Raw genomic sequence first — 27,472 nt, 5'->3', positions numbered from 1 at the left:
ATAAAAAGTGTGGTGTTAAATTGATATGCACGCAAACTATCAGCTTTCTGTACTGTGCGTAATTATGCAAGTCATAAAAAAAAGTGCCCCCTTACAGGTAAACACTCCAAAGCAACAGCTTGACAAACAATTACCCCACCCAAGTTCTGTCAAAGCGCTTTCCATTCACTATCACGACCATGGCGGTGCTAACACAAACTGTTCATAAACCTACCAAGCCCTTCCCCACTCTCAATATGTACCACAAGAACATGAGCCTCAAAATACAGCATTTCAATTTAACAGTACAACAAAATAGCCAAGATAGAATGAGATAAGGCAACAAAAAGTGGGTTTTGTTGTAGCATTGATAAGACGGCAGTGCTCTGAAGACATTGAACACTGTTCTCCTTACCACATTTTAGTCATTTAGTCATCTTATCCAAAGCGACTTACAGTTAGTGCATTCATCTTAAGATTGATATGTGGTTGCCCCACCAAGCTCAGGCATAGTAAGTACACTTTTCCTCAATAAAGTACTTGTCAGCAAACTGGGGGAGTGACTCAAGTATAGGATCAGGATTTTATTTGTTATGTTTTACAGGCATTACTCTGAACAGTCCCCAACTAGGACCGGTTGCTGATTTCATTTCTGAAGCTGGCCCTCCCTTTCTCCTCCCTCCATTCCAGGTAGAGTATCTGTAGTGTTCACACTAGGAGAGACAGAAATAAAAGGAGAAAGATAAAGGAGGACAGGAGAGAGACAAAGAAGATGGGAAGAGAATACTGGGGAAGGGCTTTGGAGAGACGAGGAGAGGTGTATTATCCTGTCAAGCGATAGTAGCAGCTGTCAAGCTAGAAGTCACACTGTGTGTTACTGACAGTTTACAATGCCCATAAAAGTAAACGTAGACATAAGAAAATGCATTGGACAGGCCAGACATTTCAATTTTTAAAACATACACATTACGCACGTCAGCCTGTGTCACCTCACAAGGGTCGAAGCCAAGCAGCAAACTTTCACATGAACATAGTCCTCAAACAAGCTCAATCACCTCCTCCTCCCATTCTGTGCCTTCTGAGTGATGCAACCCGAACTGACCCTCACTACATTATATCTTAATGGTTTAAAGAACAGCAACAGTCATGTCTGTAGAAAAAAGAAGCCCTAAACAGAGGCCCAGAGTGATGCCCATTGAACCCAATGGCCTTGAAGGAACTGAATCATCCTACAGTCCAACTAGAGTTAAATGATTATTCTGCCTCTAGAGAAACATTACTGCTCTATTCCTGACGGCTCTCTAATGAATTAAGCCTGACCAAGACAACCTAGTCTTTCACGTACACACACAATGTGGATATTCATAGCAAAAAACATTCATGCACACCATCTTCTCACAAACATTTGTAGTTGGCTGTTATCATTACAACCTACTTGAGGTTGGTCATGTTGCACGGCTTGCATTTCCCTGGCGACTGCCTTCTCAGAGGCTGCGGTGCCGCAGGGGTAGCGGTGCCGCAGGGGTAGTGGTGCGAGGCGAGCAGTGTGTTATCACACATGGCTGTCCTCCCCTCATAGCCTGCAGCTGACCAACTCCTATTGGAAATAGTGACTAGAGCTGGGACAATAAACCGAAAATGATCAACACAGACCAAACTGACTACTTCCAGTGCATTTGGGAAGTACTCAGACACCTTGACTAATTGCACATTTTGTTACGTGACAGCCTTATTCTAAAATGTTTTAAATCAATTGTTTTTCTCAATCTACACAACACCCCATAAGTGAAAACAGGTTTAGACATTTTTTTGCAAATGCAGTAAAAAATAAAAAGCAGAAGTACCTTACATACACTACTGGTCAAAAGTTTTAGAACACCGACTTATTCAAGGGTTTTCCTTTATTTGTACTATTTTCTACATTGTAGAATAATAGTGAAGACATCAAAACTATGAAATAACACATATGTGCACACTCTTGGCATTCTCTCAACCAGCGTCACCTGGAATGTTTTTACAGCCTTGAAGGAGTTCCCACATATGCTGAGCCCCTCTTGGCTGCTTTTCCTTCACTCTGCGGTCCAACTCATCCCAAACCATCTCAATTGGGTTGAGGTAGGGGATTGTGGAGGGCAGGTCATCTGATGCAGCACTCCATCACTCTCCGTCTTGGTCAAATAGCTCTTACACAGCCTGGAGATGTGTTTTGGGTCATTGTCCAGTTGAAAAACAAGTGACAGTCCCACTAAGCACAAACCAGATGGGATGGCGTATCGCTGCAGAATGCTGTGGTAGCCATGCTGGTGTATAAATCATGTATAAATCAATCAATAAATCATTGACAGTGTCACCAGCAAAGCACCCCCACACCATCACACCTCCTCAATGCTTCACGGTGGGAAATACACATGCGAAGATCATCCTTTCACCCACACCGCATCTCACAAAAGACGCCGAGTTTGGAACCAAAAATCTCAAATTTGGACTCGTCAGACCAAAGGACACATTTCCACCGGTCTAATGTCCATTGCTCGTGTTTCTTGGCCCAAGCATGTCTCTTATTATTGGTGTCCTTTCGTAGTTTCTTTGCAGCAATTCAACCATGAAGGCCTGATTCACAGTCTCCTCTGACACATCTCAATATCAACTGTTCAGTTACTTGAACTCTGTGAAGCATTTATTTGGGCTGCAGTTTCTGAGGCTGGTAACTCTAATGAACTTATCCTCTGCAGCAGAAGTAACTCGGTCTTCCATTCCTGTGGCGGTCCTCAAAAATAAATCAACACCCTTGAATGAGTAGGTGTCCAAACTTTTGACTTGTACTGTGTGTGTAATATATATATATTTTTTAACCTTTATTTAACTACGCAAGTAAGTTAAGAACAAATTCTTATTTTCAAATGACTGCCTAGGAACAGTGGGTTAACTGCCTTGTTCAGGGGCAGAACAACAGATTTTTACCTTGTCAGCTCGGGGATTTGATCTTGTAACCTTTCGGTTACAAGTCCCACGCTCTAACCACTATTTGCTCTAACCACCACCAGCAATTCGATACTGTAATTTTATTGCAATTAGATCTTCCAAACATATTTCTCATTTTATGTCAACTGGAGAGGGACAAGAGAACCATGAGAAAAATGTTTCAGTCATGGATAGATCTGTGGCGATCATGAAATTGTATCAGCCAGTGAATGTCAAGCAACTACCTGCCGGTCTCACTGTAATTGACTGTTAATTAACATATCATTTAGCATCTCCTGGCTTCCAGACATGGCCTACAAGCCACTGATACAGACCTTTAGAACATCTACATTTTTAAAAAGTCTAATAAATCCATGTAGTATATCCTACACCATCACAATAAATCCATGATGTATTTTAGACAGGTCTAAAGAAACATGAAGACAATTTAGTTTATTTCAGAAGAACAGCATACTCTGAGTTGTCCTTATTTTAGGTCCTGATCAAGATATGCCATATGGCTGTGGGCTACCCTAGTTCATTTAGCAGACAAGATTTGCTTATAATTCCATGGCATTATTTTATAGTATGAAGACCACAATTGAACATGTCCTTTCTATTTTATTCAGCTATGTTCTCCAAAACGATTTAAGTGAGCACATGCGGCTATTCTGTGTTGAGCGGGTAACAAAGAAACAGGTACTCCTATATGCTTAATTTAGAGTTATTTATGTAACTTTAGTTGTGATACAAATGTTGGGCTATACGTTTTGATTTTTTAATACATTCTAAGGCTGCATGATGTGACTAATGATGATTTGAAAAATAGTCACATGAAAGGCATGAGCTCTGCTTATCTTTTTGCACAGGCTGTACACACTTCAGTCTCATTCACAATTTGACAAGCACTTGATAATGTCTTGAATTTCCCAGCTGCATCCCTTTTGTGTCACCATAATGCCCCCTAAAAGAATCCATGCCTTTTGCACCCAGTGACTGTTGTGCCCATGGGCTGAATATAATAATTATAATTCCCTTCTCCTGGCTGCTCACGTGATCGGGTCCTTCTGACAGGCTACAAGTGAAGACAGACACTTCGGGGACTACGCGCGTGCTTATCCAATTCCGAGGTGCATATTGAAGATATTGGAAGAACTGTCCACATTTACTTTTCATCAGCTAACAAGAGGAGTAGGCCTAACAAACAGCAAAAGCATTAGTCCATGTCACTCAACTATCCCCCATAGTACAAAAGTTGACTCATCCTGTGCAAGAAATAAATATTCCAAAACATAGTCTGGGACAGTTGTGGGATGCGATAGACTAACCAAACTAATACAACCACTAGCGTAAAAAAAAAATGGTTTTAAGCAATGAGCCTGATGCAACAGATGAAAGTTTATCAACATTTTAAAGTAAACAATTAAACATTTCTTTACGTTATAAGCGCAGCAATGCACACACGGCAGTAGGCTATACGCGCGAATGTTCCATTATCAGGAAAACACCATTATCAAATGACAGCAAATGTGATTACTGTTGTAATGCTTATATTATAAAGGTGCATTTTTATGGTGAAAATTATCTTCCACAAACTTCAAATTCAAGTGCTGCGTATGTATGCCAGATAATCTGCTTTACAACGGGTGTAGAGCCTAATGTGCTTCATTTTAAGAAGTTATTTGCCCACTTTAGTTGTGATACAAACCTTATCAAAACATATAGGCCTATGGGCTAGGCTACATGTGGTGTGTGACTATGATTTGAGAAATAAGAAAAAGGTATGCAATGTTTCTTGCCTCACGCTGGGCATCATTCACAAGTGATGGGTGACAATATTAGCCTATCACACTATTCTTGATTTAACAATGGTTTTACATATGCCAAATAATGTGTGAAATTTGTATTTATGTAGAATGGACCATTATCATGCACCTGTCTCAAACCAGGGGCAGCTGGGAAAAAATAAATAGCGAATGGAGGTCGCTTTTCACGTGGTTCATTTTAATGCCAGCCAGGTAGGCTATACTCCTGTTGTAAAGAGACGCAATGTGCTTAATATTAGGAAAGTTGAGAAATATAGTAGTCCTAGCCTATAGAAAGCTGATGGGATCCTCCTCTTTTTAATAGAGGTCATCACTCTGTTTTCTCACGCAATTGCATCGCCAATAGAAATGGTGCGCAACATGAGCTCTCATGAAGTGTTTGATTCAATTTTTGATTACATTGGCATTGATGTCAGAGTGAATAGAGGTACAAGAGTGCTGAGTACCAGGCAGTGAGCAAGTTTGGTAGGTTACTAATGACCAGCAGTGTTAGAGCTTGGAAAAGCCTAATTACTGTGACTAAACCATCACGTGGAATTTGACTGCCGTCATGACTTGTGACCGCCGGTGTGGCGGTAATACGGTCACCACTCAGCCCTAGTTATGGAAAAAAAAGGTGTTGAAAACAAATTGGCTCCCTATTAAAAAAATACAATGGAGAACAAGCTATGAAGTAAAACTGGAGTTTTGATGCAGGCACAGCCAACTAGCACAAAAATAATATTGCGAGTCAAAACGATACCTTGTCAAAAATAATATCCCGCAATCACCGAATGCAGTTAATAAACCCTACAGGAAACTCCTACAGTATAGTCTATCAAATAATGTGTGCCTCTGAGCAGTCATTGTGAATCTTCAGACAGTCACAAATTTGATAGGCCTATGCACAATTCACTACATAAGCATCTCGGTCACAGACATGAAGTCTTAACAATTCAGAGAGACGTGAGGGAAATATGCAATCTTCTCCGGTCCTAGAGCCTAGGTTATTTTCCAAGTTGCTTATATCAGTTTCATTTGTTCTGAAATCTTGTCAGCGACACTATGTGAAGGTGACACAGCACCTCTTATTTGGGGAGAATCCTGGCATAGTGACCATATCTTGGTTTTAAATGCTTTAAATGACCATCTGATTTGTGCAGTCTTTCACAGGATTCTTAGGCTAAATATGAATTATTCCTGATATTGAAACTTGGTAGATTTTTCAGGAAAATATGAATCCCTAGTGCACATTGAGGTTATGAACTTATTGTTCAATGTATCATTATAATTCAGTCAGTCAATTTATCATGATATGGATTTTTGTCCATATCACCCAACTCTAATACTGATAACACTTTACATACAGCCAACAGGTCGAAAGCATGATACATATTAATTTTATCAGCCATTATTTGAGAGTCACGTAGAACTTGCCAAATAGTACCATAATGTACCATTGTGGCAATGTGTAATTGTGACGTAACGGCATTATCGATTCAAGTAAAGTGATAGAGCAACATTCAATACCATTGCCTGCTTTACCATGAGCCCCCTTTGTTTAAATATACCCTGACTATGTCTGTAGCAGGGGGAGGGACCAGTTTAGGTCATACTAACCAGCTGAGAGACACCAGACAACTGTCTTGCATTGTTGTCCCATTAGCGTAATTGTACACATGGTATGTAGACAGTCTTTACTGTAGCATCTATAGCTAATAGTTATAGGAGTTCCATGTCACGAAAGTCACCCAACACTAGAATGGTGATAGGGAGATGGTGACAATGTTTGTGTGGCATGTAGATAAAATGTCATGACATGGTGTCACAGTGTGAGATGATACTGTGATACATTGTGTTCAATAGCCTGGGTGGGCAGAATAATGTATTCAGAAATATGGTACAAGTACGTCAGAAAAGGCTTTTGTGAAAAGATTGGAGCCCGGTAAGCAGACAAACTTGTTTTGGTAAAAAACTAGGAGTGATCTGTAGATAGTGACTGAAGAGTTCTGATTAAACTGAGCAACACTGTTCACAATTGTGACCACACAACATCGCATACAGTCTAAGATGTAGCAGGGTATAGGGTAAATCTATTTGAAGTCAACCACTTTTTGACAGTACGCCTTTGATTTGAACAAAACCTTCCATACCCATTTGGTCATAGTAGAAGTGCATAAAATGTGACTTTTTGGACCAGAATGCCAAAACATTCAAGAGATTAAAGTACTCCGTTGACCCCTTTTGCACACCCCACCACACCTTGAGACATCCATGGTGTTTTTTGTAGCACAAAGATGGTTGGAGATCCAGACATCAGAGGATGTTGACTTGAATGAGAATATCTGTTGTTAGAAATTATACTGTCAATCCTCCATAGGAAACCTATTGAAACCATAGAAATAGATAACAGAATAGACAACCATTTAAGCTGAAATTTGACAGTGGGTAGACCGGTGGCCATCTTTGTGGTAGTAATTGGAAGTTACAATTTCAAATGGGGTACCAGATACAATGCAGTGGTCTGAAGGGATAGGTCAATTCTATGAATTATATTTCTATGATTGAAATGAAACACACCCTGTCTGTATTCAAGAGCATGATGTGTCTCAACCGATGGAGGGCACAACAAACCTCAGATGTAAAATAGGGTTTAAAACTACAAAATACGCGAATGAAAAAAATTGAAGTTTACATGTTTATGGATCATTGAAGGTTAAATTAATTTATTTAAAGAAATTATAAAATAGTTAGACAACCCAGTTTGAAAGCATTAAAAATTATATCACACTCAACCATTTAACTTTTCCAGTGATGAAGACATGGATGTCTCATGGTAGGGTGGGCAGGTAGCCTAGCGGTTAAGAGCGTTGGGCCAGTAACCAAAAGGTCGCTGGTTCAAATCCCTGAGCCGACTAGGTGGAAAATCTATTTGCCCTTGAGCAAGGCATTTAACCCCAATTGCTCCTGTAAATAGCTCTGGATAAGAGTGTCTGCTAAATCACTAAAATATGAATGTATGTATGCCAAATGGGTCACCTCTACCGCCTGATTGTTTTGGCTTTCAGGTTCAAAAAGTCACTTTCTGACCACTTCTTCCATGGCAAACGCGTATGGAAAGTTTTGCTTGAATCAAAAGGGATGCGGTCAAAGTGATTGAATTCAAATGGATTCCCCCCATAGTAGGCCTGTAGATTTATAGCCTCATATGGTATTTGTTAAGCATTCCTAAAATCCAAAGAGTATTCAACATATACAATCAACAACAAACATCAGATGATTGGTAAGAATAAATCTGTTCCATCTCCCGACGACACTTCCTTTGCACAAACCTTAGTTCTAATGGCGCTGTTTTTTTTTACCTGGGGTGTACAAGAGAATTTAGCTTATTTCTGTATTGCATTATAATTCTGAAGAGCAGCCAGCCAATAGCCAATTGATGAGTGTACTGTAATGGTGTATCATGCACTAACACATTAAATATAGATGCTGTATAACGTTGGTGTCAATTTTCTCAGAAGTGACTGTTGCTAATGCTCTGGAGTGTTTAAAATGGTCTAATTGTACCTGACCCTGCATGTATGTTACACAAAATAACACAGAGACCTTCAGGGGCAGCCTCCTTTTGGCTACGGACATGAGATACACAACACAGTACAGTGTAGCGCAGTCAATGGCAATGAACTGACACACACACTTTTCTTCAGGAAAGAAACAGAGGGATATATATATATATATCTTGTAGAAGTCATGTGCGTCCAGAAGGAACAAAGGCCATATATTGATCCTGGTGATCTTATTGTCGGACACTAACCCTCTGGGACAGGTCTGATAAAAGACCCTGCTCAACAGAATCACACACACACATGCACAAACTCTCCAGGTAAAGTCCCTGGCTACTGTACATGGTTGAGCAGGCTCCTGATGCCACTAGCTGCAAGCAGAGAGCCCATGCTCAGCCTTCAGCCCGGCTGCAGCTCGTGGATTAGAAGTGTAGCCGGGAGTATCCAGGAGGATTTTCCAAGCATGCTCGCTCAGGCTTTCCCCAAAGATGCACTGTGTGTTATGGTCTGGGAGAATCAGTGTAGAAGACATGAGCTACCGGATACCTTACAGCCCAGGAGGATACGCTCAGAGCTAGAGCGAGACAGAGGAGGAAAGGAGAGTGGTGTGTCCAATTTCTAAAGCCCTGGAGATTCATAAAGGGAGTGGAATGGCCTTACCTACGGACCATCACTGCCAGGATTCACTGAGTCAGGCCTGTTTCAGAGAGAGAGGAGAGGGGAGACGGAGAACTCTGCCGTGGGGGTTATTAGATAACAAACGAGAGGCTCGCCCAGACCTCCTTGGAGACTGATAGTTTGTATCCATTTATGTCATAATCCAAACAAAGCAAAACAATGGTGGTGCTCCACCCTGACGCAGCTTTATACAATTACCCAGCTGGGTTCAGAGTCAAGCCCCAGTCCTGTAATCACGTTATAGCCAGTCTCCTGGCCCAGGATCAATGGAGCACAGAGAGAGGCCATCCAACCCCCAAGGCACCGAAGATGGATATGGGAGAGATCTGCCACACTCACTGACAACCCATCATCCTAATGTAATGTCCCCCCTCCATATACTACCACTATGATTTATCAGAAAAATAAATAAAATAGATATATTTTTAAACATGCTGTGCTCACCCGCCTTGGCAAAAGGATCAGTGAAACTTCACAACAAATGATAATAATAAATATAGGCCTAGCTATTTCCAATAGGCCCTAGGTATCCTGATGTTAACAGGCTAAGGAGTTGCTAGCGTAACAGAATGTTTCTCTGACAGAAGGGAACAGCCGAGTGGGATGGCTAGTTAGTCTGTTTACCTGGGTAGCCAATTTTTTCCAGTGATTGCGCCATACTACACCTCACCCAAATAAGAGGGACAGTGAATAGGCTTACAGCTCTAAGTGAGTGACTAACCAACACTGGGGACCAGAGAGAGGTTGGAGTTTAGAAGCCATCTATGATATGAAAGGGAGGGAAAACAGAACAGGGCTGCATATCATCCCAAAGTTATTCCCCCTTCTACCCTCACTCACTTCCAGGTCTGATAGGAGGTGAACGCAATAGAACAGTTGTCCGATGTATAGAAGGGAGTAAATGAGGATAGAGTTAAAGGTGACAGGGTTTTGGAATGTGACGTAGCTTAAGGGACCAAAATGATAAAAGCCATATCGATTTACTTCATTGACCAGAAGGTGCTTGGTGTTTCTCAGAGGAAGACAGTTCCTTGCCTGGGTGTGAGGATAGCCAGGCAGTAGCGTTGGGAATTGCCAGGGACCTCAAGATATACTTAGGTGCCGATACGATATGTATTGCGATTCGATTCTGTGATTTCATTGCAATTTGATATTTCAAACATATTGCTAAACATGTCCGCTGCAGAGGGACAAGAGAGACCCATGAGACTGTAATCAGGGGAATAAAAGTGCTGGAAACCAGCTACGAAGGGCTTTTGGTGCAGATACAGCCAACTAGCGCTAAAACAATACTGCGATATTGTCAGACCGACATATCAAAAATAATATTCCAAAATGTAACTGTAGCTATTTTTTCCCTATCACTACCAGGCAGCACTAGGAGGTGGAGCCAGGAAAGGCCGTTCTGTTGCATGTTTGAGATGCCAAACATTATTAATAAAAAAATAAAAAGCAAGGACACAGAAAGGGTCCAAAAACAGGACAATTAGTTAACACGAGGGAGGAAGAGAATAGTACTGCGAGTACTAGATATTAGACATCTTAGGGAATTTTTGGAACCGCATTGCAATGTACGCTCAATTTAGGGTAGTAACTGCAATTTGTAGTGTAGTGCTCAGATTTTTTTGGGGGGGGGGGTATTAAGGCTAAATCCCCACAGAATCTTGCTACGTAACAGGAAGCTCTGGGCAGGGCAGGGCTGCTACTTAGCCTAACTACTTCCTGTAAAATAGATTAGAGCAAAGCAGAGTGGGGCTAATCGCCTGGTCCGGTGAGGCCCTCTCTCTGCAGGGAGCTATGGTTGTGGAGGGTTCTGACCAATGGACAAGACTGTGAAGCAGTCACGACTCAAATCTCTACATGTTACCTCATTTGAGAGTCATGGCAACATCATAAGTGAGATGACAAAGCATGTATAGCAAACAGAGAGGGATTTGCAATACTTTCTGATTCTATAGAAGGGAGATTCTCTTTGTAGGTAGTAAAGACCCTCATTCCAAACCAGAGAAAATTCTGGGAAGTATCCGTTCAGAAAGCCCCTAAACAAGGAGAGCAGAGTTGAGGGGATGTTAAGAACAACATTTCACAGGAAGTCACACATCCTGCGTTAAACCGCGTCCGTTTCCTCACAAACCCCCTAATACATTGTCAAACCCTGACCATCTCCATTGTCAAACACGGACAATCTTCCTCTGGTCACTACCACCAACAGACAGGCCGGTCAGCGGGGACACCAGCCAAAACCCCACCACGACAACGGACCATTCAAACCTTCCGTTCTGATTGGAGAACTAGGAAAACCTCTCCACCACTTTTTAAAATGAAATGTCAGTTGCTTAGCGCCAATTGGTCTTTGTTTCTGGCTATTTTGAGTCTGTAAATCGAAACCCACAAATGCTGATGCTCCAGATACTCAACTAGTCTAAAAGGCCAGTTTTATTGCTTCTTTTAAAATCCGCACACGTTTTCAGCTGTGCTAACATAATTGCAAAAGGGTTTTCTAATGATCAACTAGCCTTTTAAAATGATAAACTTGGATTAGCTAACACAACGTGCCATTGGAACACAAGAGTGATGGTTGCTGATAAATGTAGATATTCTATTTTAAAAAATGTAGAAAACAAAAATCAGCTGTTTCCAGCTACAATAGTCATTTACAACATTAACAATGTCTACACTGTATTTCTGATCAATTTGATGTTACTTCAATGGACATTTTTTTTTGCATTTCTTTCGAAAACAAGGACATTTCTAAGTGACCCCAAACTTTTGAACGGTAGTGTACATTTCTATAAAAACGGTAGTGTCTATTTATAAAAGGGCAACAACTAAAACAATACCGCACATGGCGTTTAAATAGACACCCCAAAAACAATTTCAAGGGACATGGATTCTCAATGAATAAAATCGCTATAGGAAAATGTCAGGGCACAGGCTCCACATACGCAACACATTTTCCAAAAAAGGGGGTAGATCGAAAGGGAAAGAAACAGAGTGAACGAAAGAGCGGGGGAAAGAGCTGAAGCAGAAGGTATTGGGATGACAGCATTGTAGCTTCCAGAGAACATGCCAAACCCTGGAAATAATTTCCTGCTCCACAGAAGACTTTTATGGAATTCTAGCGCCGTGTCTCACATCACAAAGACCACCTCCCTCTATCCCCCTCCTCCCCAAGCCTACCCACCCCCCCCTTCCTCTCAGCCAGCCCACCGCCACTTCTCCATCCCTTACAACACAGATCTAGGATCAGCTTACCCTCGAATCCGAACCACAACCATTAGGATGGGAAAACAGCGTTTAAGGGCAGCTGAACCTTACTCCCCTCTACACAGCTGTCAGGATGAAGCTAAGCAGGGGCTACACAACACTGATTGGCTCTACTATTCAGAGTCAAAGCCAAAGCCCCTTAGAACGTTCCCACTGGGAGTCAACACCCACCCAGGTTGGAGGGGCAACATTACTTTACTCAAACACGCCTTTTACATAAGAGTTTTGACTTTCCTCCATGCGTTCCCCCTCCCTCAGGGTAAAGGTACTGTATACTAACAAAGTAACTCCTCTACTCCCTAAAGTCAGAGGTTTGACTTTTCTCACAAACTCTTTTATTGGAGCCCTGATACAGAAAACAGGGACTTTATTCCAGGATGGTGCAACATTACAACAACGCATTCTTAGAAAAAAGATTGAGCAGAACAAAAGTTTGCTGGAGTGTTTGCATCCCCATGTTCACAGGAAGGGGGAGGCCATACCGGTGTGTGTGTGTGTCTGTACAAAATGTGCCTCGCTCAATTTAATGACGTCTGTGTTAGAGCATCAGGATTCCAGAGATTGCATTAGCATTGAGTGCTAGTACAAGTTGGGCCAACTGCCAGCCAGGCAGGCCTCCATTATATAGGCTAACAATAAGCGCACAAGGCCAGTGGCTGCCCTGTCCCTTCATGGACACTGTGTAAAGGCCTGTGTAAAAGGCCAGGACAGATCTTGGCACTGTTTAAAAATTGTGATAATATGGGTCTTTTCTGGTACTCGCGTCAAAGAATTCAACATTCTTAACCAACAGTGCTTCATGGTGCTCGCTTCAACAAAGCCCAAAGAAACCAACGTGTTTGTTGGACAATGATCATGTTATTACCACCTCATAGGCAATGCAAGGGACTGGGCAATTACTACCAACGTACACTACCGGTCAAAAGTTTTAGAACACCTACTCATTCAAGGGCCTTTCTTGATTTTTACTATTTTCTACATCGTAAAACTATGTGTGGTGTTTCAAAACTATGAAACACCACATATGGAATCATGTAGTAACCAAGAAGTGTTAAACAAATTAAAAGATATTTGAGATTCTTCAAAGTAGCCACCCTTTGCATGACAGCTTTGCACACTCTTGGCATTCTCTCAACCAGCGTCACCTAGAATTATTTTCCAACAGTCTTGAAGGAGTTCCCACATATGCTGAGCAATTGTTGGCTGCTTTTCCGTCACTCTGCGGTCCGACTCATCCCAAACCATCTCAATTGGGTTGAGGTTGGGTGATTGTGGAGGCCAGGTCATCTGATGCAGCATTCCATCACTCTCCTTCTTGGTCAAATAGCCCTTACGCAGCCTGAAGGTGTTTTGGGTCATTGTCCCGTTGAAAAACAAATGATAGTCCCACTAAGCACAAACCAGATGGGATGGCGTATCGCTGCAGAATGCGGCGGTTGGAACCCCCCCAAAAATGTATTAAATAAAAATCGACCATGAAGGCCTGATTCACTCATGATTCACCATGAAGGCCTGATTCACTTGGCCCAAGCAAGTCTCTTCTTCTTATTGGTGTCCTTTTATTAGTGACGACTTTGCAGCAATTCGACCATGAAGGCCTGATTCACACAGTCTCCTCTGAAAAGGTAATGTTGAGATGTGTCTGTTACTTGAACTCTGTGAAGCATTTATTTGGGCTGCAATTTCTGAGGCTGGTAACTCTAATGAACTTATCCTCTGCAGCAGAGGTAACTCTGGGTCTTCCTTTCCTGTGGCGGTTCTCATGAGCCAGTTTCATCATAGTGCTTGATGGCTTTTGCGACTACACTTGAGAAACTTTCAGAGTTCTTGAAATGGTCTATATTGACTGACCTTCATGTCTTAAAGTAATGATGGACTGTCGTTTATCATTGCTTATTTGAGCTGTTCTTGCCATAATATGGACTTGGTCTTTTACCAAATCTATCTTCTGTATACCACCCCTACATTGTCACAACACAACTGATTGGCTCAAACGCATTAAGAAGGAAAGAAATTCCACAAATTAACAAGACACACCTGTTAATTGAAATGCATTCCTGGTGACTACCTCATGAAGTTGGTTGAGAGAATGCCAAGGCTGTGCAAAGCTGTCATCAAGGGAAAGGGTGGCTACTTTGAAGAAACGCAAATATATTTAGATTTGTTTACCCCTTTTTTGGTTACTACGTGATTCCATAGTTTTGATGTCTTCCCTATTATTCTACAATGTAGACAATAGTAAAAATAAAGAAAAACCCTGGAATGAGTAACTGTGTCCAAACTTCTGACTAGTACGGTGTATTTAAAAAAAAAAAATCTAGGCAGAGTTAATACTTCACTAGGATTAGTTAGGATGACAAAGGCTACTGAAACCCCTTGGATTAGATGGAGGTGATGCCCGGCAATGCAAACTGCTCATGAGGTGGCAAATGATCATGGTTTACTGTGTGAAATTGAGTAAGATGAAGATGAAGATGACGGCAATGGTAACTGTCAACGCAGCAGCAAAATCTCATGTTTGAGTGTGAAATAAAGTTAGACCATTTTAACCATATTTGATGATGAACCCAAAGTTGATAGTGAGCCAAAGTCTCAGAAGTTTAGACTTTCTACAATGGTTGATACAGTAGTGTGACAATTGTTCCATCTTCATCAAATAAAGTCCATAGCTAATGTTGTTTTGTCAGATGTTGGTTTCCCCTTCGATTCCAACAGAAAAGCTTTCAAAGGAAGCACTTTGGATAAGAACAAAGTAATAATGTCCAAATGTAGCAGACACAAACAAGTGAAGTAGTGAGTGAGGGGCGATCAGAGGGGAGGATTCTTAATAATGCAGCCTGAAATACCGTACTCCTCAGATCAGGGGGAATGAAGACTAATCAATGGCAAAGTGCTTTCCTGGCATTTCACTGTTGAATCCATTATGCTGTACTGTAGTTATTGTAGTTATCTGAGCCTCTGATGTAAAGGGGATAGTCACTGCTTATAGTAGGGGATGGAGACGGACGGAAGACAGAACACATGCATTATGCATGTTAACGCATGCCCCCACCCACAACAAGAGAACTGTGCTGGTAAAGGGTTGTGTTTTGAATGTGGGCTGTAAACAGTAGCTGTGAAACCACAGTGAGAAATCTTAGCTCAGTATGTGTGACAATGCAGCGCAACGCATGCCACGGACAGCACCCTTAGACATTAACAGAATCACAAGGGATTTTGAGAGAGAGACTGGGACAGGACACCCTGTGTGTCTGTGTGCCAGAAGTACGTGGCATCTGCGTGTGTGTGTTGACAGACTACCTTCAAAAGGATGCCCTCTAAATTAACCTCCCTACACCAAGACAACCATCTGACTATCATTCAACCAATCAGAGTCCATATGCCTACATGTGGCCAAAGCACTTGAATGCAGTTCAGTCTGTACTCAACGATGTCACCAATGAGAGGTGGGTGGACCGGGAGGCATGAAAAGAGGTCACGTACAGCTGGGAGAAAGCGCGCACACACACACACACATAAAAGAGGTGGTGCCTTTTCTCACAATACAACAGTGTCACACTAGAGGTGCTCCCAGGGTCCCACTCTATCCAGTGTAAGTTGTTGATTTACTCTAAATGTGGATAATACTTGATCATTACTTCATCATCTCATTACCACTACTGGCTATTCCACTGCTGGTCATATGTACAGTATCTGAACAAGGCCAACATAGAGTAGCCATGTGTCAAGTCTGCAGGGAGACTGGGTTAATGATTACAATGGAAAACAACCTGACTAGACCTATTTGAATGTTTCCATGCCATCTAAGGTGCACCCAAACACCAACATGTCAACTATGGGGGCAGTTTGAGGATAACCATAGCAGCTACATGAACTTTTTAACTTGCCAATCATTTCAAATCAAATTGTATTTGTCACATGCTCCCCATACAACAGGTGTAAACATTGTAGTGAAATGCTTACTTACAAGTCCTAACCAACAATACAGTTAAGAAAAATACAAAAAAAAGTAACAATTAAAGAGCAGCAGTAAAATAACAATAGCGAGGCTATATACAGGTGGTACCGGTACAGAGTCAATGGGCGGGGGGCACCGGTTAGTCGAGTTAATATGTAAATGGAGTTATTAAAATGACTATGCATAGATAACAGAGTAGCAGCAGTTTAAAAGAGGGGGGGGAGCAATGCAAATAGTCTGGGTAGCAATTTGATTAGATGTTCAGGAGTCTTATAGGCTGGGGGTAGAAGCTGTCTAGAAACCTCTTGGACCTAGACTTGGCACTCCGGTACCGTGTGGTAGCAGAGAGAACAGTCTATGACTAGGGTGGCTGGAGTCTGACAATTTTTAGGGCCTTCCTTAGAGGGGTAATTGAAACAAACACTACACAAAGCGATGGCTTAAGAAGTAATTATGACTGGAGGGATAAGTTAGCGCAGCTGCAGTGCTTCTACAGTTCACGTTGTATTTTACTGCTATCAAGAGATACTGAGACCACTGGTGATTAACAATTATTTGGACAATCAGCAGATGTGGCTCTTGCGCCTCTCAGATGTGTTTGTCTGCATGTGAGGAGACCCACAACCCCTTTGCTACGCCACAGTGTTGCTTTTACTGCTTTCACATAGGATTCACGGTATGTCTTTAAAAAATGGCAATGTTTATATATGACCCCATTACAAACAGGCCCATTTTTTACCACATTCTTGCCTGCATACGCCTTTTATACCTTGTGTGCATACCGGTGGCAAGTGGTAGTAGGAGTGTATTTTAATAAATCTATTGAATATACACCATCAAAAAGAAATCCATTATTAATGTGTTTAGGCAGGTCCTAAGAAACACAAGACACAAAATGTATTTTCAAAACAATACCATATTTTTTTGTTTCATTATGTTACGTCCAAATGAATAAAATCAATAGTTCATTAAAAAACAGACAAGATACACCTACCCCAATCAACACATGTTTTGTAGTAAGAACATAACAAAATACACATTTTTCCCACACGACTTGCATCACGGGAACATGTCATGTAAAAAAAAATATGATATTTTGAAACAGAGCCCACGTTTCATCCCTTTACTACTCTCACTCCACTATGTTAGGGAGCAGGCCTAGGGTCTTACATTGAGAATATCTTAATCATGATACCCAGAGAAAATTATAACAATCCTATTTTCAAAAGCATGCGACTCATGTTCATATTTCACAACCTTCGCGGGCTTGTGTAGTGGTCTATATGCGGTCGATCAAAATAAAATAGATCTACACTTGACTTAGGCTACATTATTGCATGCTAAATGTTCCTGATCAGTGAGATGAGCAAACGAATAGATGAGCTATGCCACCACCACTTATTTGCCCAGCCAGAAACCAATGAACCAAATAGCCTATACATATGGAGATTCAGTGAAACAGATCACATTGATTGAGACAAGTGGGGCTCCCGAGTGGCACTGCATCTTAGCGCTAGAGGCACTATAGACACCCTGGTTCGAATCCAGGTTGTATCACAACCGTCCGTGATTGGGAGTCCCATAGGGCCGCTCACAATTGACGTCGTCCAGGTTTGGCCGCTGTAGGCCCTCACTGTAAATAAGAATTTGTTCTTAACTGACTTGACTAATTAAATACAGGTAAAAAAATGTATATGTAAAAGTGAAGTCACAGGCTTTTGGTAGGGAGTAGGCCTAGGATACTAAAAGACTGCGAGTGAAGAGCAAAATAATCCACCTTATTAAGCTATAAAACATGCAGGCAAAATGTAATAAATGAGCCAACTAGACAAGATGATCATGAGCAGAACTCACCTCAACTAAGCTAGCATTTCCACAGCTTAATTGTGGCCTAACCAATATCCAAACAGTGAAAAAAATAAAATAAACACACTGAGATTGATTTATCAAGACGAGTCCCCACGCTTGTCTCAAAGCAATCAAAGTGGTGCTGAAATGATCATCTAGTTCACCACACGTTGGTAAGCTATTCCTTCACATTTATTACAAACGATTGGATAACTGGGAGTTTGATACATGCCTTCAACCGGCACCTGTACATAGCCCATCTAAATAGCCCATCCAACTACCTCACCCCCATACTGTATTTATCTTGCTCCTTTCCACCCCAGTATCTCTACTTGCACATTCATCTTCTGCATATCTATCATTCCAGTGTTTAATTGCTATATTGTAATTACTTCGCCACCATGGCCTATTTATTGCCTTACCTCCCTTATCTTACCTAATTTACACACTGTATATAGACTTTTTCTACTGTATGTTTGTTTATTCCCTGTGTAACTCTGTGTTGTGGTATGTGTCGAACTGCTTTGCTTTTATCTTGGCCAGGTCGCAGTTGTAAATGAGAACTTGTTCTCAACTAGCTTACCTGGTTAAATAAAGGTGAAATAAAAAAAATACCGTTCAGATATTAAGAAGAGGAGGAAAAAAGGTTGGTGGTATGGTAAAGCTGGGAAAAAACATTAAGGACACCTCTTTCCATGACAGACTGACTAGGCGAAAGATGTGATCCCTTATTGAGATCACTTGTTAAAATCTACTTCAAAATCAGTGTAGATGAAGGGGAGGAAACAGTTAAGGTTTTTTAAGCCTTGAGACATGTATTGTGTATGTGTGCCATTCAGAGGGTGAATGGGCAAGAAAAAAAATGGTGCATTTGAACAGGGTATGGTAGTAGGTGCCAGGCGCACCGGTTTGTGTCAAGAACTGCAACGCTGCTGGATTTTTCCACACGCAACCGTTTCCTGTGCATATCAAGAATGGTCCACCACCCAAAGGACATCCAGACAACTTGACACAACTTTAGGAAGCATTGGTGTCAACATGGGCCAGAATCCCTGTGGACTTCTTTCAACACCTTGTAGAATCCAAGGTGGGAGGGGGATGTAGCTCAATATTAGGTAGGTGTTCCTAATGTTTAGTATAATCAGTGTTTGTTTCAGTGTGACAAGAACAACTGACAGTCACGGTCAGCTGAACCAAACTATTCTAAACCATGGACATCAAACCACACACCACTTGAATCCACTAGCGATAACTCACAAAACCAAAGGTAGCCAGGACCAAGCACAACATGATTTGCAGAATAGCATCATAAATATAAACTATTGACCAATAACATGAGCAGTAAATGAACTATTACAACAAGCTGGACAACCCCCTATAAAAGCACACACACATGATGTAGCAGAAGGGAAGCCTTCACAAGGGGAACTTGCAGCTTCATCCACACACATCTTCTAGTGATGTGCAGTTTGCGAACGATTCATCCTTTTTGAACAACTCTTTTTACTGACTCGAGAGTCAAGATTAGTTTCTCTGAGTGACAGCAGGATTAATACGTGCTCCTCCGGCTCAGCGGCTCCTTAGACTTGCTCCGACCAATAATTGTCCGTCATATATGCGCGCAGGAAAACAGATCACGCTGCCGGCAGCACAGAGAAGGAAAATACATATGTAGAACTGATAATTGATCTCATGTAGTAGGAACGAATGTAATGATTAGATTGGATATGAGGGACACAGCTTTGTAAAACAAAAACATACACACAGCCTTTGCTCAACAAACTCGAACCATTGGGGTGCTGCAGTTCGCAAACGATATTGTGCTTATCACCCTCACAGCAGTCAAGCAATGCATTCCGCCAATAGTCGTTCACAATATAGTCCGGTTACGGCCTCAACTAGACCTTCTTTCAAATGCATCAACAAATCATCTTATTTGTATGCCTAGCAATCAACACATGTACATTGTTTAAAGCACCCTTTTACAAGTCTCATTCCAATAAACCCCTTACGGTGAACGAGAGGCTTGTAAAATCATGACTCTTGAGTTTTCAGTTCATCATTCTCCGGTAGGGGGTCCTGCGTACTCTGGGCAAAACTGAATCCAATGAATGAATGGAGTCAAAAGATTTGTTATTTTGACTGAACGAGTCAAAAACATCTTAGTCAATAAAAAGAGCCTTACTAACGTTTTCCCACATGGTGCAGCAGCAGTGCTGCATGTGAGCCTGGTTTAGATGCAGCACATAGGACCACAGAGAACAAAGGCCACAATTATACTGAGTTTTAACAGAAGGGCTAAAACAGGGAAATGTGCAGGCCAGGGAATAAAATATTGTGCAATGGAGAAATGTTGGGTATTCGCACACCTAAGACACTGTCAAGTCCCAAACTGCACTGCCATCATGATGTTTGTCACCATGAAACAACCCAGTGTGCCACTCTGTTCAATCTCTCACTCAGAAACGTGTAAAATGGCAGCATAATTCCATTGGATGTTGCTAATCATGTGATAGAATGTGAGAAGTTACAGTATATCCATATCATAAAACATTACAGATTCTGAATTCCCACTTAAGCCAACAGAGTAGCCTGTATGTTTAGTATACGTCGCTCACTGGTTACAAGTTGCTATTATCTGTTAATGGTGTTTAGATGAAGTCACATTCCAGTTGTCAGTTGAGTAACTGTTGCAAAGAAAAATATTTACTGCCTCACAAATATGACCAGATAACTGACAGACATAACCCAGCTGCAGATGGGAGGCAGAGGGGACAGGGGCCAAAGAACATTGCCTCGTGACCGCCTATGGCCTTCCTCCCCTTGGTCAACCACATAAGGAAAACAAATGTAGTAGAAATTGGCCATCTGAATAGAAGCACAAATCAACAGAAAATACAAAATAAAACATTGACATAAATCAATATGCAAATGTTTCTATTCCAATACTTTGAATAAGATGGGGAATGAAAACAGGACATAAGCACATTTCAGGACATAAGCACATTTCTTCCAGAAGAAGCTGGACATAAAAAGAGTGCAACACCATTGAACATCTCTTACCGAGTTTCTCCACGAGTTTGAGCATGACCCCACCGATGTGGATCTCGCCGGTGACCCTCAAAGACACGTCCCTATGGAGGTCTGTCACGTGCATCTTCAGTTCCCACGTTCCGTCCGCATAGCAGCCATCGGGCATCCGTATACCGTCCAGCGCCATCCTCACACCAATCACAACAATTAGGAAAAACTGCCAAAGAAAAAAGTACTTCCATTCAACTGGTAAAAAAATATGTATCAAAATTGTGCTTGCCATACATTTGTGAAGTTTGTCATATGCAGACTGAAAGTGACTTGAGGAAGCACAGGACCCAGACCACCATAGCCGATCAAAGTGTTTTGATAAAATGTTGTGATTGTCCAGAACTTAAACAGTTTCTGTTTCTTTAATCATAAAATGTCAAATGTGAGTTTTCTTATAGGCCATTTGAAGCATGCTTTGGATATGGCTCTAACCAAGGCTTCATTAGCTCTTGAGAACCCAAGGGGCACAAGGTGGCTCACAGCCGGTCCTTGTCTTTGGTTCTCTGCTGATGGTTTGGAGGAATGTGAACTACAATCCCGACGTTGTTTTAACGTTTAGAAACGTTATTAATCCGCGGTAGCGATACGGTTTTGGAAACCTTTGGAACTTAACTTTAAATTAGACAACAAATAATCTTTTTTTATTTTTATTAAAGCACCCACGGGGCGCAATTTAGCAGTCGCACCCGGCTGTTTCCACTCACTACCTCAGGTATGACATTCTCTCACCTTGCGCTCGCATTTCCATTGGACCATTCCATTCCACATTTGCGGTTGGATGGCATGTTTGTCAAAATACAGGCGGTTGTAACTTTCCTGAACTGCGACAGTAAGTGTATCTGTTGTATATGAAAAATGATATGCAAGTTAAGTTCCAAATGTTTCCAAAGCTGTATTGCATACGAGGCATATTTGCGTTTAGACAGAGCATTTGGGCAGGCGTCGGGCATTTGCCTCAAGGCTAATGGGACATCCAATGGCTCAATGTAATTGGAGTCATGAATAAGTCTTAAAGCGGCAATCAGCAATTGAAACAACGCGAAATCCCACCCCAGATTCGACAAATAAACTGTGGTTGGAGTAATGTAACCACTCAAATTCAGACATAACTAGAGATGCAAGGACTGACCATCCATGATATCAACATAGTTTGAACAACGTTGAGGCTATACAATGTGTTTACTTCAATATTTGGAAACAGTCAAACGTATATTTAGGGTTCTGATTGGGTACGACAGTTGAACTAAGGTCATGAGGCATTACATTATCAATGGGTACATACCAAAAACAATTGGATGTAACTGCAGATTGCCCCTTTAAGACTACATGTGAAGGACGCAATTAATCGATAACCAAAAAAGAACAAAGGGTACCGGCTTAAGTTATGGCAAGCTGAACTTCAATAAAAATACTCTCCCGTCTTTGTGTTCACCTGCTTTTTCTAACGGTAAAGACATCCTGACAAATATGAAGTTGATTACGTAAGCAGCCCCATACAAGAACTCATGAGAGCACACAATCTGGTCAGCCAGTGTAACTCACTTAATATGTCCATACATGAACAAAACGAATACGTTTGAACGAGTGAAAGGGAGTTAGAATCATACGTTATTTACCAGATATAGCAGGCCTTATCTACAGTTGGCGCACAAAAAAAACAATGTTTTCATATTCCAAAGCGGCAGAGTGCGCAAAAAGAACTACATTTGAGTTTTGAGGACGTAAATTAAATCGGTTGTGTCCACTCACCTTCTCAAATACACCAACAAAATCCAAAAAGCCACTTAAACTTCCGAGGTTTCGATAGTCAACCAGATTTTCTAAATAATGTAGACTATCTGGGTCTTTTCAAAGAGAATATCCCAAAGAACTCGTCCAATTGAAGTATCCCAAAGTGCCTCCTGGCTTCAGCTAATGGAGTCCAGCCGTCTCTCTTTCTCCCTCCCTCTTTCCACCAGATAACGTCACTCACTGCTCCAGCTCCAATCGACTTTTCCTTTCAAACCGTTCAGCAGTCCCTCTCCCCAACATTACCCGCCCGGTCAATCCCCTGCTCCTTCCATACTTATTTTATTTTTCATTGGAAGGGGACTTGTGTGACGCGGGAAATTACGTACAATGTAATTTTTTATAATCTCGCAGATCTTTTCTAACCCCTAGGCTTGGAGTTTCAATTATGTCCCCAACCACGCACTCTTATTTAGAAATACATTGTAAAAGTTAAAACTATGCTTTTGTATGTCGTGTTTTATTCCATGCTTTCACTCATAACTGACCCATTGGAAAATCCAACCGTTTGGTAGGGAATAACAAGCGCATAGAACCGCTGCTGCATGCCTTTTATGGAAATAGTATGGCGTTTGCGGTGGTACATCCGGGGACCGCTATGGGGTCCCCGCCTAGGGAATTACACAAAATTACTCATTTAGAACACACATTCTAAAGCCCCCCCCCCCCCCATCTACGTATATCAAATCCAGCGAGCCCACTAGTTTTAAATATGTTGCAATATTACGCTCTCACTGGTAAAGATGTTAAAAAATTTCCAGTATGCAGCCACAAGTCTGATTTGGATATAGCTGCTGATCACTCCTTTTGATGAAACACATGTCAAAGGTTTAACATAACATGCATTGCACTTGTTATCCTTAAATGGTGTCCTACCCTCTTATCAGACCCACACATCCTTTCTGTTCATTATTTTTCTTGAGCAAAATAAAATAACAAGATAATCTCCCTCCCTGTATTTTCATTTCTGGTACATCATTAAAATACCAACATCAGGAGTGGATTGTAGGCATACACTTTGACAGATCAACAGGCATGAGTTATGGGCTGACTGAAGTGAAGAATAATCAAGCCCCTTTGATGGATCCACAACCTCAGCCTTGAAAGAATACCCTGTTGAGTGTGCATGGATAGTAGTTATTAGTCATTGTAAACTAAATAAAATACACATCAATATGTGGAATTGTACAGATTTTTCTATCCACACACTGCCTCCACCACTCTAGAGAATTATATATTTAGCCAAACTACTCATTTGTTTGGATTTGTTGATGTGCATTCAAAGCCATAGCAACACAAATGGCTAGTTTGGCAAAGATTGAGCTGCTGTCCATTTCTTTTCCATTGCATCTGCTCTTCTGTACAGCAGCATGCTCTCCTGCTCCAAGTGGTTGGCGGTAAGGCATGAATCATCAGGGTTTCTGTCTCTCCTCCAGTGTTCTGCTCTCACTAGTGTCAGCTCTCCAGCTCAAGCTAAGGAGTTTGGGCCTCAGACTATGGTCTGCATTGAAACAATGTATAACCTTTCTCTCTTGCTGCTCTGACCCCCTCGTTGGAGTCTGGCAGCCGACCCATTGCCTTATAAAGGTTGTTTTAATTGCTGGGTAAACATTTGAGTCAGATGCAGGGAGCGCAGGAGAGTGGAGTTGGGACTGGTGTTGCAGAGGAGAGGAGAGAGACGGTACACTTATGTGGAGTGGAGCTTGCTGTGGAGGGCCCTGGTCTGGTTTCGCTGTATAATGTCTGGCTTTCACACAACACTGGTGGTGTCACTAAAATAGTCTCAATCAATTCCAGACAGTTAATTACTGATGAGGAATGTGTACTGTGTCTTCTAATGAAGTTCACAACAGCATCTGTAATCAAGTGGATATGGCACTGTCCAATAGAAATGTGTAACTTTGTACAAATCAAATGACATGTAGCCTACAATCACTATTACGGCAAACCATACTAGACATGGACATATAAACATACAGTTAGAAAGTATATTACAGCGTTATAGCATGGTGTACACACAGTAGTTTACAATTCACTGCCAAGGTATTTGCGTGTGATTTAACTAGGAGTTAGTACTGCACAAACTAAGAGAAGGGCAGCTCAAGTACATCACCATATAAATCCTTTCTAATAGCTCAGACATAAGGACCACTGCAGGGCTGATCAGTAGTAACTAGTAACTGAGTAACTGTCTCATGCTAATTGCCTCATTGTTAATGGAGAGAGGAAATAGACTTGGAGAGGTCTGTGATGACCAGATTGGTCAATGGGGGCCATTGTTTTACTACATGGGGAGGTATGCCATCTTGTGGACAAACCTAGAACAATGGGAATTGCAGTTTTTTGTTGTTGCATTCACTTAATTTAACTAATCCCATCTCTGCTTTACAGATATTGCTTAACTGCATTGGGATTCTACTACAGTACCACATTAGATACATAAAAAGTGTTAGGTCCATATCTTCAATCACACAAAGCTCTATTCATTAACTATGAATCAGCTATTGTAGTGTGGGTGGAAAGTATGTGTGGGGCCGAGGAAAGAATTTGATGTACGGTTCAAAGGAAACAAATAGCAGTATTGTGCTCCATCAAAACCGGGAGATGGAAACTAGCGAATCTTTCCCATTTAATATTTGGAGAATATCTTCCTCCCTCAGCCTCGTCCCAGACCTCCCTCCCACACATTTAAGCACTTTTCATTCAGACAGACCAGACAGTCCAGACGTCAGTACTACATCTCAGATATCATACTTGGGACATGACAGAACAACTTTAGAAGCAGCAGATGGGAGAAGGATACAGAATAAAAGAAGCCATTGTACATAAAACAATTTTTTAAATTACAAAAAGGAAATAGCGTTTCAGATGGCAGTTTGAATCCATTTCAGGCATGGTGGGTTATTGCCCAGCTCTAGGGACAGTCACTTTTCCAGCAGAAATCCTTTCAAAATCAAACTAACAAAGTTTTAAACAGTCTTATTGAAAAAGGTTTCGTTCATTCAGTCGACCCAGGCAATGCAGACATTCCTAGATGATGGTACCTCTCATTCTGTGGACATTATCTGAAAGGCGAAAGCCCTGGATCATGTTCAGTTGGTGGGAAATGTTTTGCAACAGAGGTACTACCTGAACTTGTCAAATAAGAACACCATCTATATTCTGTTGCAAAACATTTTGCTACGGTGTGCCCAACAGAACACAACTGGTTTTACAGATGACCCCTTAGGGTTCAAAGGTCATCCAAAGCCCTCATTAAACTAGGGGTGACTCTGGGATAGACCAGCTAGCTACCGCACTTTGACTTCACTAGATGCTTGGAGCTGAGATGAATGGTGAGAAAATATAACAGAGTCCCAAGACCATTCTCAAAACAGAACAAAAAACAGAACGTGCACAGCACACCATTTAAACAAACCTAGTTCTTTAGCCAATGTATTTCTGAACATAGTTAACAGTCTGTGCTTGTCTATTTGAGTGAGGTTCACCTTGTGATAGCTGGCCTGATGTGTTGAAACTATAATAGACCACAATTATGATAGCCCACGAACAAAACATCCTCCAACCATCATTTTAAATTGCCCCCATACTCAGCCCGTATCATTTTAGCATGCAGAGACATCAGTTGAACTGTCCTTGATCAGTACACTCAAAACAACATGGTAGGGAGTGTTCAAACCCTTTATAAGAGATAATAGTTGCATGACTGCCCAATGTAGAAACAACTCGATTTAGATGGCAGGCAGTTTTTCACCTTTGTCTGTCATTGACATTTAACACAAACACACAAAAGCAATTTCAAGCCATGTCTAAAAGGGGTACTGTGCAATTTCAAGCCATGTCTAAAAGGGGTACTGTGCAATTTCAAGCCATTGAGAATGTGCAAGGTCCAACATCATCCTTCACTCTGAACAATTCCAAGTAATTTTCCCTTATTGTCCATGACTTCAAGTTGTTCTCTGGTCCTCTACAAGGCAGTCTGGTCCAAGTCCGCTTCACAAAATAGGTCCCACTCTCATACACATCATGCATCTACATTAAAAACGACTCAAATAAATCCATTCTGTGGACTACGAGACCACTGGGACAGTTAGCTTGTGCCATACAGATTCTTAGACAACTCAATTGAGACTTATTTTAAAGACAAAGCATAGGACATATAGGGAACTCTACAATGCCAATGTGCAGTCAGCATCACACACATTCATTTGAGGTTGGTTACATTTCATCATCCTGCATCCATCATCTTATAAAACTGCTGATATAAAAAACAAATCCTGTGTGGGACGTGTTTTTAGATAGTGGGCAGCTAGCGCCAGACCATCTGAATGCAGCTTCAGGATTTCAGAGGTCTGTTGGGAACACTGCAATAACCCCCATGAGAGACACATTCACATTTAAAATGACCACATGGGATGCAAAGTGATTCAGGCATCATGCTTCTTTTTGCGAGCCATAAAAGATATACTGAGCTTGTTAAGTTTTACATATTGTTCGTGGAAAAAGCAACTAAAGCTGAGTAACTCTGACCTGAAGCCCTT

At 41.4% G+C, this 27,472-nt stretch overlaps 1 protein-coding gene across 5 annotated transcripts in view; it reads right to left on the bottom strand.

The window, feature by feature from the left end:
* Window positions 1–23,128, bottom strand: part of LOC120023081 (fermitin family homolog 2) — a 79,048-nt gene extending 55,920 nt beyond the window's left edge. Inside the window, exons 1-2 of one of the 5 annotated variants that reach the window (XM_038967038.1) lie at window positions 22,893–23,128; window positions 21,123–21,309 (exon numbers count right to left, since the gene is read on the bottom strand). In XM_038967038.1, coding sequence (XP_038822966.1) covers window positions 21,123–21,279 — 157 coding nt within the window. In that variant the 5' untranslated portion in view covers window positions 21,280–21,309; window positions 22,893–23,128. The remainder of the gene's footprint in view (window positions 1–21,122; window positions 21,310–22,892) is intronic. The other 4 variants (XM_038967039.1, XM_038967040.1, XM_038967041.1 and 1 more) reach the window with 4 other exon arrangements.
* Between the last annotated feature and the right edge of the window lie 4,344 nt (window positions 23,129–27,472).

This window comes from Salvelinus namaycush, chromosome 28 (genome assembly GCF_016432855.1).
Source record: "Salvelinus namaycush isolate Seneca chromosome 28, SaNama_1.0, whole genome shotgun sequence".
In the NCBI taxonomy this organism is placed as follows: Eukaryota; Metazoa; Chordata; class Actinopteri; order Salmoniformes; family Salmonidae; genus Salvelinus; species Salvelinus namaycush.
Note: the sequence above shows the minus strand (reverse complement) of the source record. Positions and strands in the feature narration are given on the sequence as shown.